Genomic DNA, 15293 nt, shown 5'->3' on the forward strand with positions numbered 1-15293 from the left:
AAAATCAGGTCATATGTGCACTATAGAGCGAAATAAACGTTATCGTTCATTTCTTTACATTCTCTTATACGTTGTATCTCCCGTTTGCAAGATGTACTTGGGCACTTAGTGAGTGATCTCTCGCTTATTATTACATAGTATTCGGTAACGTTTAAACACGATTAGAGTAACATCGCAGTGATATCGCTCGTACTTATTGTTGCATATTGCCTTATAGACATGAGGCACCTCTTATTACGTTACATCTGAAATTTATAAAAATAATATCCTGCTAATCTTCCCATTTCTTTTTTTTCTCATAAAATTACCACATCGTTAACAATATCGCAAATATAAACATCTTGAACTTTTATGTTACAAACGTACAAGTTTAAATATAGAATTATAAGTACCATTAATAATAATCGAACACATTCGTCATGAGTGCGTTTAACATGAGTGTCGCGATCATCTACGCCTACGCATTTGTTCGATATTCTTTTTTTTCTCTCTCTCTCTCTACAATCAGTATAATCTGTCGTATCAACGGCACATTATTTCCTTGTTCACTGTAATTGTAATTGTAATTAAATTAATCGGCGTTCCTCGTGGCCAACATTAATTCTCTTGCGACTACCAGTTTGTTTTTCCAAAACGTTTCATCGTACCCTTTTTACTTTCGTATACAGTTCCTATCGTTTTTCCTCATATCGCTACTTCATACGATTCAATACTAAATCGCAGACCACTTGCAGACCTTTTTGGTACGGGCTCTCGGCTAAAGACTGTGCAAGTTTCATGGCCTCGATGCAATGCTTCCGCGCCAAAAATTTCGTTTGGTCCAGGCCCTGCGACTTGTGCACCAGCTCGAACGCTTTCTCCACGTCTCCTGGCTCTTGAAATCGGCGCATGATCATCGCGTTCAATTCTGGATACTATGATAGAAAAACGAAGGAGGTGAGTCAGAAATTGAAAGGTCAAATCGTGATATTAAAAAGCAAAAGAATATAGCAATTTATATTATGTTCAACTACGATTTATGAATTATTTATTGAACTACTATCTATAAATATAAGTTTCGTTCTGTACGAGTCGTATAATACGAAGTGAATTATAGTAAGTCCTGATTCTAAAACGTATTTACCAATTAATTTATGTACTTCTTTCATTTTCTTACCCGTTCACAGGCGAAAAGAACTGGAGCAGTTGCAAGACCTAACTTCAAATCTGCTGCGGTAGGTTTGCCCATTGTTGACAAAGACGACACGAAATCCAAAAGATCGTCGACTAATTGAAATGCTAAACCGATGTTCCTGCCGTATTGGAAGGCTAATTCGACCAACTGTTCATCACCACCAGCTAGCATAGTCACCTACGTTCAAAATATATTTATTAATGATATATTATTTGTTAAATTAATCGTATTTATATTCACATTAATTAGAAGATATAATTCTTCATATTAGAAACTGTTTCGACCTGTACGAAAGGATTAAATATCAAGATCAACGTGACAGTACATACCGCTTTCAAGGAATTAGCAACTAAGCTGGCCGTCTTGCGATACGTTTTTGTGAGGTAATGCGCGAATCTCTCGTTTTCCGTCTCCTTAGAGCCAAGCTGCATAAATTCACCCTGCACCAGGTCCGTCACGACCTGGAAAGCACCTGGACTTGTCAATACTTATCATCAGGGTTATATCAGGATCCTAGAGCATGTGAATACTCTTACGTATCCGTAAAAATATCAACGTATTAATTAACAGCACGTAAATAATAGATACTTCTTTACTAAAAGTTATTCTATCTATCGCATTAAATATTCTATAGTTAAAAATATTCATATTGTAGATATGGTTTGTGGACTTTACCTGACTGAGCGTGAGGGTGACATCGTCATTTTGCAGTTGAGCTATCATAATTGACGCGACTGCCAGAACATAATCTCCTGTCATGGTCACCTGAAAATTGAGCAACAAATCATGAAAACATACATTAAGATATTTTTCCAGAGGATAAAAATACGGAGAAGTTTCTTTAAGATTAAGTAAAATGAAATGATCCGATCTTTCTCGTGGAAAGTAATCCTGGCATTTTAATTGCCAAAATGCGCAGTCGCTCAATAAAGACAATTAACGAAGGTAATATACTATGACTTGAAAACAAAATCTTCCCAAATAATATACTTTGATGTGTATATATATATATATTTATTTATAAATATCTAATTATACATTTATAAATGTACAAATAAATATACTGTAAATTCCGGAAGATTTTGCAGATAATTTTATCGTTCAGCTTCCATTGTATTATTAACGATAAATTGCGAGACTTTCGTAGGTTGTAAAAGTTAAGAAAGATGAAACGGCTATGCACGATTAAAGAACGTGTTTCCTTTCACTGAATATCTTTCGAAATAGAAGCAGACAAGTTAGATCTGGCAAATGTTCGATATTGATGGATGACACGTGCGTTTGCTCTCGTAATAGTTCCCTCTCCCCTCTTATTTTTATTTAAATAGCACATCAAAACGATACACATTGATCGAGATACGTTTGCATATTAATTAATTTATCGCAATGAAGATCTTTCCACTTGTCTGTTTTATACGAACAACTCGATGATCTTACTGGGTAATCGAGGCTTGGCAATGCGAGACGAGGCCACTTTCTTTTGTTAGTCTTACACATGGACACAGTTTGGGCCTACGATTAAGGTAAAAGCGTATACAGAAAGCGTAAAATGAACGAATATAGTGAAAAACTTTTCAAACACGTCAGAAAGTGATTTTCATTATGATTCTACTGAAAAAAGAAAGAAAGAAATGTTCGCCTGAACGTTTTTTCATCTACATCACATATTGAATATTAAATATATTATTAAAATATAGAATATTAAAAAATAGAATATTAAAAAATTAATTGTTATTAATATATTAAAAAATAGAATATACGAAATATTTCTTCAAAGTATAATTTATATAAAATTGAATTTCTATTTATGGCATCATGTATGTTTTTTGTGTATTTTTTTTTATTCAAGATAGATATCAATAATTTTATAAACTTAACCCCCTGAATTTAGAGAGAATTTAGAGAGAAATTTTCTGTATTTTTTATATTTCTCAGACATAAAAAATACACGTTCTCAGCTTAGGAATAAATTAATAATCTTTCGTTATTCTGGCATGGCATTAAAATTCAATAAAAACAGATTTATAAAACGATTAAATTTGACGCTGATTACAACTTCAAAATTCTTCAGATTGTGTAGCTTTCTAGTATATTTAATATATAATTTCGCATCAGTCACAACGGCAAATAACCGATAATCGTTCGAAGAGCTACTTAAAGAATGCTTATAAGGCACAGCGTTAACCGTCTATTTTTGAAGAGAAACACTTTATGAAAATTGACACAACCTAAAGAGATTTCAGTGCCTTTTAAGTACTTCCTATTGACTATTTATCTACGACTTTTTAACTATCGAGTTAGTAGTTCCAGTCCATTAGATCGAGCTTGGCTCGACCCATAATGTTACGTACAGTAACAAGATAAAAATGATCCTTTGACTAGCAAGAAATGGAAGAAATCTTACTATTGTTGTTAATTAGGCGTTAAAGAAGCTGTCGAACGCGGTTGGAATATCAGATACAGAGTGACGCCAGGAAACCAGAGAATAGCGTCTGCCGATGTTAAAAGCTATTGGAAATCAAAGGTTTCAGAGTATTGTAGCTTGGATACGACGGATATTCATCGGCGGTTTTCCTTGCTCACCACCGGGATAACCGCAAACATATGCATCGAAATCGAAACGCTTGTCGTGGTCGCATCGCCGTCGACGACCTATTCTACCATTCGACGATTTAACGCGTGCTTATTCTGGCCCTTATTTGCATTGCAGCGACTTTCTAGCCACGTAGAATAGAACAACGGCATGCAAGATATTCTACCTCGTTTCTTCGATCGAAATAGGAAAGTGCATGGAAAAGATTAACGCGAAGGACGATCATTTCAATTGTGATCTCTCTAATGTACAATTACAATCGTTGCCTCTATTTCGAAATTAACACGTTGTCAATCATGCCGCGTTCTTCGAACTTTCTTACGTCTCGACCTCGCTTTAGATGAGATTTTGAATCGAGAAACAGATGTTTCGTGTTTCAAAGAAAATCATTAGTATACAATTTGACCGAGAGATCAATATCAATAACGATTATATCGTTTTGTCAATGTCTTTGTGAAATTGAAAAATCTTCTAATGACGAGGGATAAGATCCTAAATAAGAGAATGACAGAAAAATAATTTACATTTGGAAACCTACAGTCTGAAGAAGAATCGATTATGTGGTTAGTGCTGTCTTTGTTCAATGATACGATATAAATAAGACAGGCGATTAATAAATTGGTTAAGAGTTAGCAATGTGGATGAAATATCAAGTCGTTGCATTATAAATAGACGTGCGTGTGATTGAATTATAACGTTGAAATTACATTTTTTTTTTTTTTCGAATAATTAACAATCAATTTTCAACGTAGAGATTCGAGATATTATATGTATAGGATCTTTCGGAATTTTATCAATTTTAAAAATGAAAGTATTCATAGGAATTACATAAATGATCATGCACGTATTTTACATGTTTTTAGATTCGTAATATGCCCCGTTAAATTAGGATGAATAATATGAATCAAAATGGTCAAATTTTCTCTCTTTTCAGTTCCATCTCTTCACCTTGAACTTTCACAAGCAAAAAAGAAAACGGGAGAGGAACTCATTGATTATGCGGGAACGAAATATCCTAGGAGCCTATCAGTGCGAATGTACGATGTCGTATATCAAATATTCAATACGTGTCATGTCATTTCGGCGAAGCTTTAACTTTAAATAGAATTGGACGCTGAAGGCCGCGTGAAATGTCGACAGATGTTGTCTTAACAATAAAAATCACGGCGATTAAAATCTCTATGTTCTCTGTAAAAAGAAGGAAGTAATTGTACATCTTACATGTTTCGAATTTTGGGAAAAATTTCTCTCATGGATATTCGACCTATATATATTTACAATCTCCAAATAAAATTCGCTATTCGGCTACGAAAACTAGGCAATAAATTTTATAATCTCTTCGTCGTTATTTCGTAAATCTTTTATAAAAAAGGAAGTTTCGTAAAAAGGGAGTTCTACGAACGAACGCAAGTATATTTTAGAAAACAATTATCTCGTTCGCTGGAGCTCGTCCACTTTGGCTACTATCTCTACGAAATTTGTTAAAAACCTAGTTTTCTATACGGAAATGTACCTTCAATTCTTCCTAAACAAACCATTTCAACATTTCCGCATTTCCAAGTATAATTTATCAATTTTACATTCACACTGGAACCATCTTCGCCGTCATCTATTCCAATGCTTTCACTACAAGTCACTTCTCCCGCTTTTGACAAGAATTTTAAAAGAACAACCTCTTCTCTATGTAATTTGTATCTCAAAAATAATCTAACTCATCTTTACCATCTAAAAAAAAAAAAAAAAAAAAAAAAAGAAAGAAGAAAGAAAGAGAACGCGCTACTAGAGATCAACCGAAACTCAATGGAACTTAGTGCTAACTCCATCGTAACTAATTCCAGGAAACGTTTCGACTCGTTGTCTCGCCTGACAATGGTTCGAGACGAACGCGTCGTAATTTCGAGTTTCACATCCGGCATCTTCGTCGCTTGTTTTTCACGCGTGTCACCCAACAAAACGGCCGTGAGCTTTCCTTTCGAAAACACCGTGTTCTCGCCACTTTATCGACGTACCGACGATTATTGCGAAAGGCTGAGAGTTTCGCAAAGCGAACGTGAATCAGCGCGGTGGGCACCAGGGCGCAGCCCCAGCTAACGAAAAGTCTGATACGCTCCTTCGGGAAATAACTTTCGATCAATGATACGGATCGAAACTGTCGGCCGTCCATTATCGCTGCCAAGAAATCGAATTATAACAGCGCTGGTTTGCCTGAAAATAGCGAAATAATCGCGCCACGTAGAAGTTTCGTTAACGTCATCGAATAGTTATGGCAAAAATATATACGCAGAACGCAGAGATATACGTGTACGTGGAAACGAAGGGGTATGTGTAAGTAGAGTTTTTTTTTTTCCGGAAGAAAGGAATGCTTCTTTTAATAGAGAGTTAACGAACTGTGTATCGTAGCGCGGGGATTCGAGTTTAATTGGTGGGAATTGGCAATTCAGAAAGCCAGGCGCTCCGATTATCATTTGGAATATGACGAGTAGAAAATTGGTCGGCGAACCGCGTGCTTCTGATTTTCTGCGATTTTTGGAAGAAATGTTTAGAATGTCTATATGTGTCTGTAGGTGTAAAGTAATTTTTTACCATTTAAGTGACAAAATACAAAGACCACAGTGAAGATTCCTTGCAACTTGTATAATAACTCTTCCTTATCTTTATATAATATTTACACTTTTCATCTATGCACTTAGAAATTGGCAAATTTATATATGCAGCGACGTACAGAATATACATAATATCCAAAATTAAGTGTACAAAATTTCTTCTAGTTACGACACATACCTCTATGCAAGTTTTGTTTCTTCATTTTCCGTAGTATTCGTAAAAATATGAATTTTCACGAATCACGAAGAGAATCAAATTACCATTGGTCGTAAAAATCGATACATATCGGAGCAAAAATGTTCTTGGAATGGTAACATTTACAGAATATAGAACTCGAGGTTACTTTGTTCACGGCCTCGTTATCTGCATGTAACCCAGCGATAACTATTATACGTATATACATACGCAACAGCTCCTTCAATTAGTGTCCCGTTAATACACCGGTGTTACGCAATTTGTTAGCCCAATGCTCCTTCCAGTGTTCAGTGGGCGACTTTCGTAGCCATCTCGACGGCTTTCCATTTCTTTGCAACTCGTTAATTCGTTCGTCAAGGCCGTCACACTTCTCAAACTTCCTAACAAATCGCGTTATACCTTGTACATGTGTTTACAACGCGGTGAACGCGTTTCCATCGATCGCGTACGATCGATCACCTCTCCAGCTGTGAAACGAAATTTAATATTGCAATTTTCAAAGATATTCAAAAGTTAACGCCGTTATAATCGCGATGATACGACTTTGCTATTTTCGTTCCGAATTTTATAGTTAGCTTTCTTAATTATCTTAGATAATAATAATATTTTACGATACTCGTGAGTTTCATTATCTCATTTTGTATTTTATTTACTTATCTCATTACGCGACTAATACACAGAGAAATAATGTTACACACTGTGAGACATAAAAGTAGCTAATTAATAGTCCAATTGATTTCGATCGTGAGAATCTTGGAAATTAAAAAAATATTTCCTAGGGTTGGAGATCTGAAGGAGAAAAAATTTGCTATGTGCTATAAATAAAAAAGGTAATTACCATAATTTATCATAGCCCGTTTGATTTCGATTGTGAGAATCGTGGACATTAAAAAATATTTCCTACGATGGGAAGTCTAAAAGAAATTTCTTGAGAATGTAAAACAAAAAGAAGATTGATCCTATCGCCGAAGTGCGAATACAGGTGAACGCAACATCTTGATTCTTCTCGTGTGTGCCATGTAGGTCATTTAGGCATTGCCCAATTGGATTGGTGTAACAGTTGGTGGATTATTACGATATGGCAACTCTTCTTTTGGCAATGACAAATCGTTTGTATTTTGCGTCTTAACGATCATATTGATCATTTCTCTAGAACGTGGATTTTCAATCTGTGGGTTGTAACCTTTAAAGGTAATTTAAGTTGCAAATAGATATTTAGTGTAAGTTAAATCATTTTTGCAATGGTTAAGATAGAAGTACTCGAGTTTTAAAATACACGCAAGAAAAATAAAGATCTCTAAGATAAATATTAGTTCGACCTATGAACTTTCTAAATCATCCTGGTCAACCTTTTTTACCTAGTCGAGCTATCGCAACAGTTGACTAATTAACGATCGTTATTTATATCATTAATATTGAATTATGCCATATTGTTGGATAATTAAGGTGTTCCTGTAGCAAATGTCAAAGATTGCACAAGCAGTTTCTGAAATTTGCAGTGTTCGACTAAATAAGAATTCTTGACCAACTTCCCAACGATCTGCAACCTTTCTCACGTTCACATGCGGACATAGACATTTTGTAACAAGGCATAATTACGTACGATATTACAGCCGCGGGTAAGATCGGAGCGCTTGGAAATTTTAAAACATCGAGTTTCGCTGAAGCTATGAAGCTATGCATGCGCCGGTTTCGTAAAGTCCCGTGGCTTAACTCGACAGCGATGGTTACCCTTTTGTAGTGCATTATACGTCTCTTTTAGTCCAACAATTTCTATCTTTACTTTAACGAACGAATAAAAATATTTCGAGGACACGTCTTCTATTTATCTTACGAAAAGATCGCGATAAGAACCCTGTGTGATAAAAAACTTGATAAAAAAAAAAGAAATCTAAATAGCGATTTGTTTCACCTACTAAATAATTATATTATAATTATATTTACTTTGCACATTTTATATATCTTTTTTATTGCATTATATCGCGGTGTATTCCGCAAAATTTCGCATCTTAAAATATTTCATCAACACATGAACATCCGCGGTCTAATAATAAGAAGGTTTCGTAAAAGTCGTAATAAGAATTCCTCGCTACAAATGTTCTTTACGCAATTGTGAAACAAAGAGCGTTCAGGTAGATTCTTGGCCCTAATACCAGATAGCTACCAGGAAATCTAATCGAGAAGGTGATCAACTTTCAAATTAATTTCATTCTACTCTTTCTAATGCATCATTAATCGCGCAGCCAATTTTCTTCGTGCGTCGAAAGGAAGCGACTGAACGTCAACTCCTCTTTTTGAAATCTCGCCGCCGGATCGTACGTAAGCCGAAAGAAGATGGCCCGTTTCCGCTTGCAGACCAGGAAAGCGTGCACGGTCAGCGTTAGCGTACAGTCATGAATCGCATTAGCCTCCTTCCCCTCTCTCTCTTTCTCTCTCCTACGGTATTTCAGAGAGAGTTTCAGTTTCCATCGATCAACGCGAGCCGGCCGATAGACGAGAAGATATCGAAATTCACGGTGCATCGTACGAAACGTCCACGTGTTCAAGATGTTCAAACGATCAGATAGAAATCGACAGGTCGATACGTTTCGTTAAAAAAAGGAAGAACTAGGAAACACGAGAAGGATAGAAACAGAACGATTGCCTGAGAAGTGATCGTTCACCTTTTCAAGTATGAAATCATTCTTCATCTTTATGATAATATTTATTTTTACAATAATATTTCATATTTCAAGGTACACCGATCTTGAGCGAACGCTTAGTCATTGATCATATTATAGAACAAAAAGAAAAAAAAAAAAAAGAAATGAATCTTGAACGAGTGTTCGAACCATAGAATTTACCCGCTTATATCTACTTAGCTTGGACTTTGGTTGAACGTGGGAATGGGTTGTTTCACTTACCTTCTTTTGACTCCAGACGACGTTGATAGAAGGTTTGCCACGGCGGAAGTCTGGCTGGTCGATTACGTCGTCGTGGATCAAGGAAGCGTTGTGGATCATCTCGGAGATCATCGCCACTTGTCGCTGCGAATCCAAGAGACCACTGAAACCAATCGAGCACCCTTGATTTAATCCTTTGCTGCTTCGATGCTTTGATCTACGCGTCGAGTTCCTATTAGTCACGATTAATAGAAAGCAATATTTCTGATAGAATTTTAGGAAGAACTGGATCCTGAAAGAATTAAGTATATAGGTAGATCTCATTGATTGAATCGCCCAGAAACCACATTCGACTCTATCAATGAAAAAGAAAAGAATGGAGACAAATATTCTTTAACATTGGTCTTAGAATTTACGATTATTTGTGTCACCGTCTTACGAGTACCGAATAAATTTATACAAGTAAGTAATTTTTCATTTGTTCAAAAAGCTGAACGCCGATCGTTTGTTTACGCAAATAGAAAAAATTAAGAAATGTATAAAAGCGTATTTGATCAGTTTGATCTTTTACAGAGGCCCGATCGTAAGATCAACTATGATTCGATTTGACGATAGAAAATTATAAATACGTGTAGGTATTGCTAACACGAAATTTGTAGATGTGACTATCGGATAAAATGTATTACAATGAATGAACTCGTCAGAACGTTGAACGATCTAGCAAAGACCAGAGTCGATCGTATAAGTCGTTGACAAGTAATTGTATAGATCTTTTCGTGAGACGTGGGTTTATCTTTGGCACATCTTGGAACGCGAAGTCACGCTCACCACTATTTACGATTCTTCAAGCATATGTGATAGCGTACGTTACACTAGTTCTCATTCACGGGACATCTCATTCATATTCATTGTAGTCAGTTCACCACACAACGACAAGTAATTACTTTCAAAGCGATTTATGAATTAGAAAGAGAGGAGACTAGCCAGTTGCATTCTTTCGATGCTTTCTAAACGTTTGGTGAAGTTACTTTTTCTTGCGACCATCGGCAAATGAAAAAGCACGCCCCTATTAACATATATTTACATGGCATAATAATAAACCATGTACATCGACTATTATATTTCCCGTTTTCTACGTTTCTTTTCCTTGTTTTTTTTTTTCATCTTGCACTGTTCAATTTCACGAGCCCGACAGTAAAAATGAAATTTATAAGTCGCGTTCTTTCTCTCGAAAGTACAACTCAGGTGTCACGAGATTTCAATGCCACGAGTCTTCCCTATTAGCTTTTTAGAATACATAAGTCTCCAAAAATATTAGAATATCAAAATAAAATATAACATAATATTAATTAGAACGGTATCCTTTATGAAATAATTATTTAAAAACAACGATCCTCTCTGAAATAATGTTCGTGTGCAACAGAGTCAAGTTTAAATAAAAATTGTCGACTTATGTACATTGGTATTTCAGCCATTCGAATATCCCTGGCAGGCATCAATAATTTAAAATACACACTGATAGGCATTCTTCTCGCAAAAGATTCTACAACGTCGTACTTCGTAAGCTATGTAACAGATTTTCTTTAGCCAGAGATTTCTGGCAGCCGTTTGTATAATGAGTTACTAATATCGAGCCATAATCTTTATTTAATCCTGCGAAGGTCGTGGTTATTCTTACAGATAGATACATAGGAAATCTTCTTATAAGTATTTTCTAACAAACATATATTCGAAATAACAAAACATCAATGGCTCGTAAAACTATAATTACCGATTGTGCAACAAAAGGAAAAATTGCTCTTTCATTGAGCCAACCTTTAGCCTGCCTTACACCTCTGAAGGCAAATCCTCTCGATGAGATGAATTGAACAGTACGGATTCTTTGTAATATAATTCGTTTGGGCGTAATTTGGTTGATTGAGAAAATTCACATGATTATCGACGGCGAACTTGTAAGAATCCGCACAGAGGCGTGCCTCTCACAACTCACTTTCTTTCCTTGTGGTAATTGATAGCCCGTGCCATGAGAATTGCTACCATCGGCCGCAACGCCTTTCCCTTACCGTCGAAGTAGTACGTCGCTATAGTTTGCAGCTCCTTTTGCGTCGTGTTCCTGATGAGTACCTGCAACAATAGCAAACGTAACCTTGACTTCGAACGGTGAAAAGGAATTCACCCGTGAATGTTAAAGAAGCCGCGACACGCTTCTGTTCGTTTCTTGTTAAAATTATCCATCTGTTTGCTCCACTAAATCGTCGCTTTACTCACTTTACTTCATTTAGTTTAGATGTTAATCCCGTCGTGATTAATCCGTTTCAAAATCGCTTTTACAACGATCGTTCGATTGTTATCATTTTTCTGCCATCGTTGAAATCTATTGGGACATAAAATTCTATCGTAAATGGAACTACAATTTAAAAAAATGATGGATGCTTAATTTAGATTTTGTCAGATTTGTAAGTAGCTGGCCTTATGATAAGCCCTGTAATATTATATTATGTTGAGTATGCACGAGTGCGAGTGGAATATTCATAAGACCTAAAACCTTGAACTATGTCACTGTTGGTTATTTAGCATCGTTTTTAAATAATTGGTGATGTACAGATCGTGTTACCATAATCGTTAGAAATTAATTCAAATTTCAAAATAATTTACATTATTTTTTATTCCGCCATTTGCGTCAATTACATAACGACGTGTGTAATAATTTATCGTATACGTATCGAGGTTGAATGAGAAGGCTAATGAGGAATCTATGTATGTAGATCAATCTCATTTTGCAGTCAGTAGGGAAAATTTTATTTTTAAATTAATGAAATACATACATGAAATATATATAATGAAGCGAATATAAAAAGAAACGAAAAAATCCAAAAGAATAAAAAAGTTTGAAAAAGAAGAGAATATAAAGAAAAACAAAAAGCACCTAAAAAACAAAAGGATGCAAAGGAGCTGAAGATTCGTGAAAACTTAAAAATACAAGAGACTCTATCGCATACAATAACATTTCTAATTCTAATTTAAATATCGCGTCTCTAACAACAAACGCGTAGCACCGTTGCCTTTTACAACTAAAGCATTTTACCTTTATCCTAATTATCATCATTATCGCGTTACAATATCGCCAGTCAATGACCCAGTCTCTGCGTTAAATGATAGTGCAGTTACTCCCGCGAAGGAGAACGTGGTATTAGAACGTCTGTTCGAAATACCGTTCCAGCTGACAAGCTCGTACAAATCGGTCCTCGTTCCACGTTACACATTTATTTCGATTCAATACAGGCGTTACATATCTTATTCCAGAGCGATTTATCAGCGACTGGTTGGGCCACGCATAGACAATCGATGCCCATAACACGATGATGATGAAGCATACGTGACGAAACGAATCACAGGCGACGGACTTTGTTGCAAGCACCCGATAGAAGGAAGAGGTCGAGCAGGCTAAAAAGGCGAGGACCGATTCGCTTTGAATTCCAACCTCGATACACGGCTGAAAGTTCGTCCTGGAATTTGGCCAAAGTCGAAAGGAACGCTCGTTACCAGAACACGTTTCGCAAGCTTACGTCAGAGACACTTTCCGCGTGATCGTTTCGCACACGTGAGCGGAAGTTCACCATGTAAGGACCAATGCACTTCGAGCTTTACCCTCTGAACTTTCCACATTTTTTTTTATGGCTAGCGAATTGCGAGATTTTTAGCATTCATGGGAGACTTGGAGATACCGAAAGCCAGTAAACGCACGTAATATGCAAAAATGTGGAAAATGTCGAAAGTAGGATTTCCAACAAATTTCAAACAAATCGGCAGAATATTCAAATGAATCGCGATAATTTGAGGAACATACACAGAACTCGCAAATATGTGATAAAAGTTCTCGCGTTCTCACACGAAGAAGTTATGCAAATTTATCTTAATATAGAATCGTATCAAACGTATAATAAACTTGTACGTCGAGTTTAGTTTCTAACGGACAATATGGAAATATCCCGAGTTAAGTAACTCACGAGGACATTATGCTGATTGATTTCGTGATGATTTTGCAGAATGTTTCAACGTACGAATAAAACCGATCGTAAATTTCCTTAGACCGAAATATTCGGATCCGTCGCGTTTGAAATTTGTGTCTCTGTCTATTAACCCGAAGAAAGTAGAGCGAAACGAAAAGTCGCATTCTTCTGAAGCATTAGAGCCGACGAATCCACGTTCTACTCTTAAGAAGCGGAAGACAGAGGTACTCACGCGCCTCCTCCTGCCTCCTTTTACAATTTCTCTTAGAGAAAAAAAGCAACGTTCTGGAACTTGCCAACTTCATGCTTCTCACATGCTAATCTACAATAATTCTAATCCTTGTGTCCTTTTGCTTTATTTCAGAGACACGTTCGATACAAAAAAATAGTTTACGTAAAAGCTAAGATAAATGTTCGTTCTTTGTAACTTTGTCACGAAAACGTAAACTTACAGAATAACAAATTCTCAATCAATCAATCAATCAATTTCTGATAGTCAATGTAACAATACAAAAGAATAAAAATGATATAACGAAAATTAATAATATACGGTCATTCACGAAAATCTTCGTACGTACTATAAGAAGTTCCGTACTAAATTCATTCAATGGAACAAGCGTACGCAGATCGCGAGCAAATTAACCACGAAAAATCGGGTACAAAGATGACACCACAGCGATGGCATGTAATTGCGTGGCGAGTCAGTATTATCACGTTCCATTGTCGCGGCGAGAAAAAGTGCTTTCTAAACGCGCTTGCACGTGCATACGCAAATACAATTGTTGTAGAACCTAAACAGTCAACTATAAGTAAAAGTTCTACTCTCGGCCATATATGCAGACCGTGAAGTCGCGGGCTGCTTTCGCTAGACGTTCGAAGACACAAGCCGACTATTCATGAAAACACCGTTCTTTGCTATAAATATTTATAATTGCGTGTTGCTAAACGATTCTGCATAGATAATTCACATAAGCGGTATTTCCAACAATTCAATTATTTCGATGATTTGTTACGGAGAATATTTTCAAGAAATATTCATCTTCAAATTGAAAAGGATCTTTTGTGCCGCCTATAGAAGCATACAAAACTGTACTAATCCGCCAAACCAGCTAATAGCTAGCTAATTATTTGCCAATTAACGGCACTAAGTAAGCCAACCGTGCCGAATTAAACTTGTAAATACTATTTAAATACACGTAATTGTAGTTATTAGTACCTTACCAGGGTACGCGAACGAAAAACAATAAATAAAAAGACAAATGAAACTAATCTTCAAACTATCGTGTATACGTAGATATTAAATAAATTAAGGCATCGAGATATTTATATTAACCATCCACAAACCAATTTTTTGCGAGAAGAAAAATTACGATTGACACGTCAATGGAAAACTCAACGATTAATGTTTGTTGTGGATGGACTGTTTAATAAACGAAATAGCAATACGATAGAAATAAAGTAGTATAGTGTAGTGTATATGTTTAATTAAAATATAATCCTTCGTTAATCCTTATGTTTGTAAATAGAATACTTGTAGAAAAAAAGCAACGATTGACAAGAATCGATCATCGTTATTGTTACGATCTCTCCAATTATAAATAATTGTAGAAGTCAACGAACTCCTATTCGAATTCCTAATCGAACGAACGATTCAATTTCTTGAATTGCTTGTTTGCATATTCTCGACGAAGGAATTTTACCATATCTCATAACAATAAGGAAAGTCCGATGACAACGATGACGTAAATCGATGGATCCATATACTGTCCCTTGTACGGGCGATTACGCGTGATACTTGGCGTTCTTTTCTTCCGGATTTGAACCACCTTCTTCCT

At 36.0% G+C, this 15293-nt stretch overlaps 1 protein-coding gene and 1 long non-coding RNA gene across 2 annotated transcripts in view; one reads left to right on the top strand and one right to left on the bottom strand.

The window, feature by feature from the left end:
* Positions 1-493: 493 nt before the first annotated feature.
* LOC117230835 (decaprenyl-diphosphate synthase subunit 1) overlaps positions 494-15293 on the bottom strand; it is a 51961-nt gene continuing 37161 nt past the window's right edge. The window contains exons 3-8 of the mRNA XM_033488694.1: positions 11439-11572; positions 9470-9611; positions 1850-1939; positions 1504-1635; positions 1157-1351; positions 494-914 (exon numbers count right to left, since the gene is read on the bottom strand). Of these exons, the coding sequence (XP_033344585.1) occupies positions 693-914; positions 1157-1351; positions 1504-1635; positions 1850-1939; positions 9470-9611; positions 11439-11572 (915 nt within the window). The 3' untranslated portion in view covers positions 494-692. The remainder of the gene's footprint in view (positions 915-1156; positions 1352-1503; positions 1636-1849; positions 1940-9469; positions 9612-11438; positions 11573-15293) is intronic.
* On the top strand, positions 1633-2118 carry LOC117230839. Its single transcript, XR_004492874.1, has 2 exons — positions 1633-1747; positions 1830-2118. It is a non-coding gene; the product is annotated as an uncharacterized LOC117230839 (long non-coding RNA).

This window comes from Bombus vosnesenskii, unplaced genomic scaffold, assembly GCF_011952255.1.
Source record: "Bombus vosnesenskii isolate JDL3184/JDL3185 unplaced genomic scaffold, Bvos_JDL3184-5_v1.1 scf7180000013267, whole genome shotgun sequence".
NCBI lineage: Eukaryota > Metazoa > Arthropoda > Insecta > Hymenoptera > Apidae > Bombus > Bombus vosnesenskii.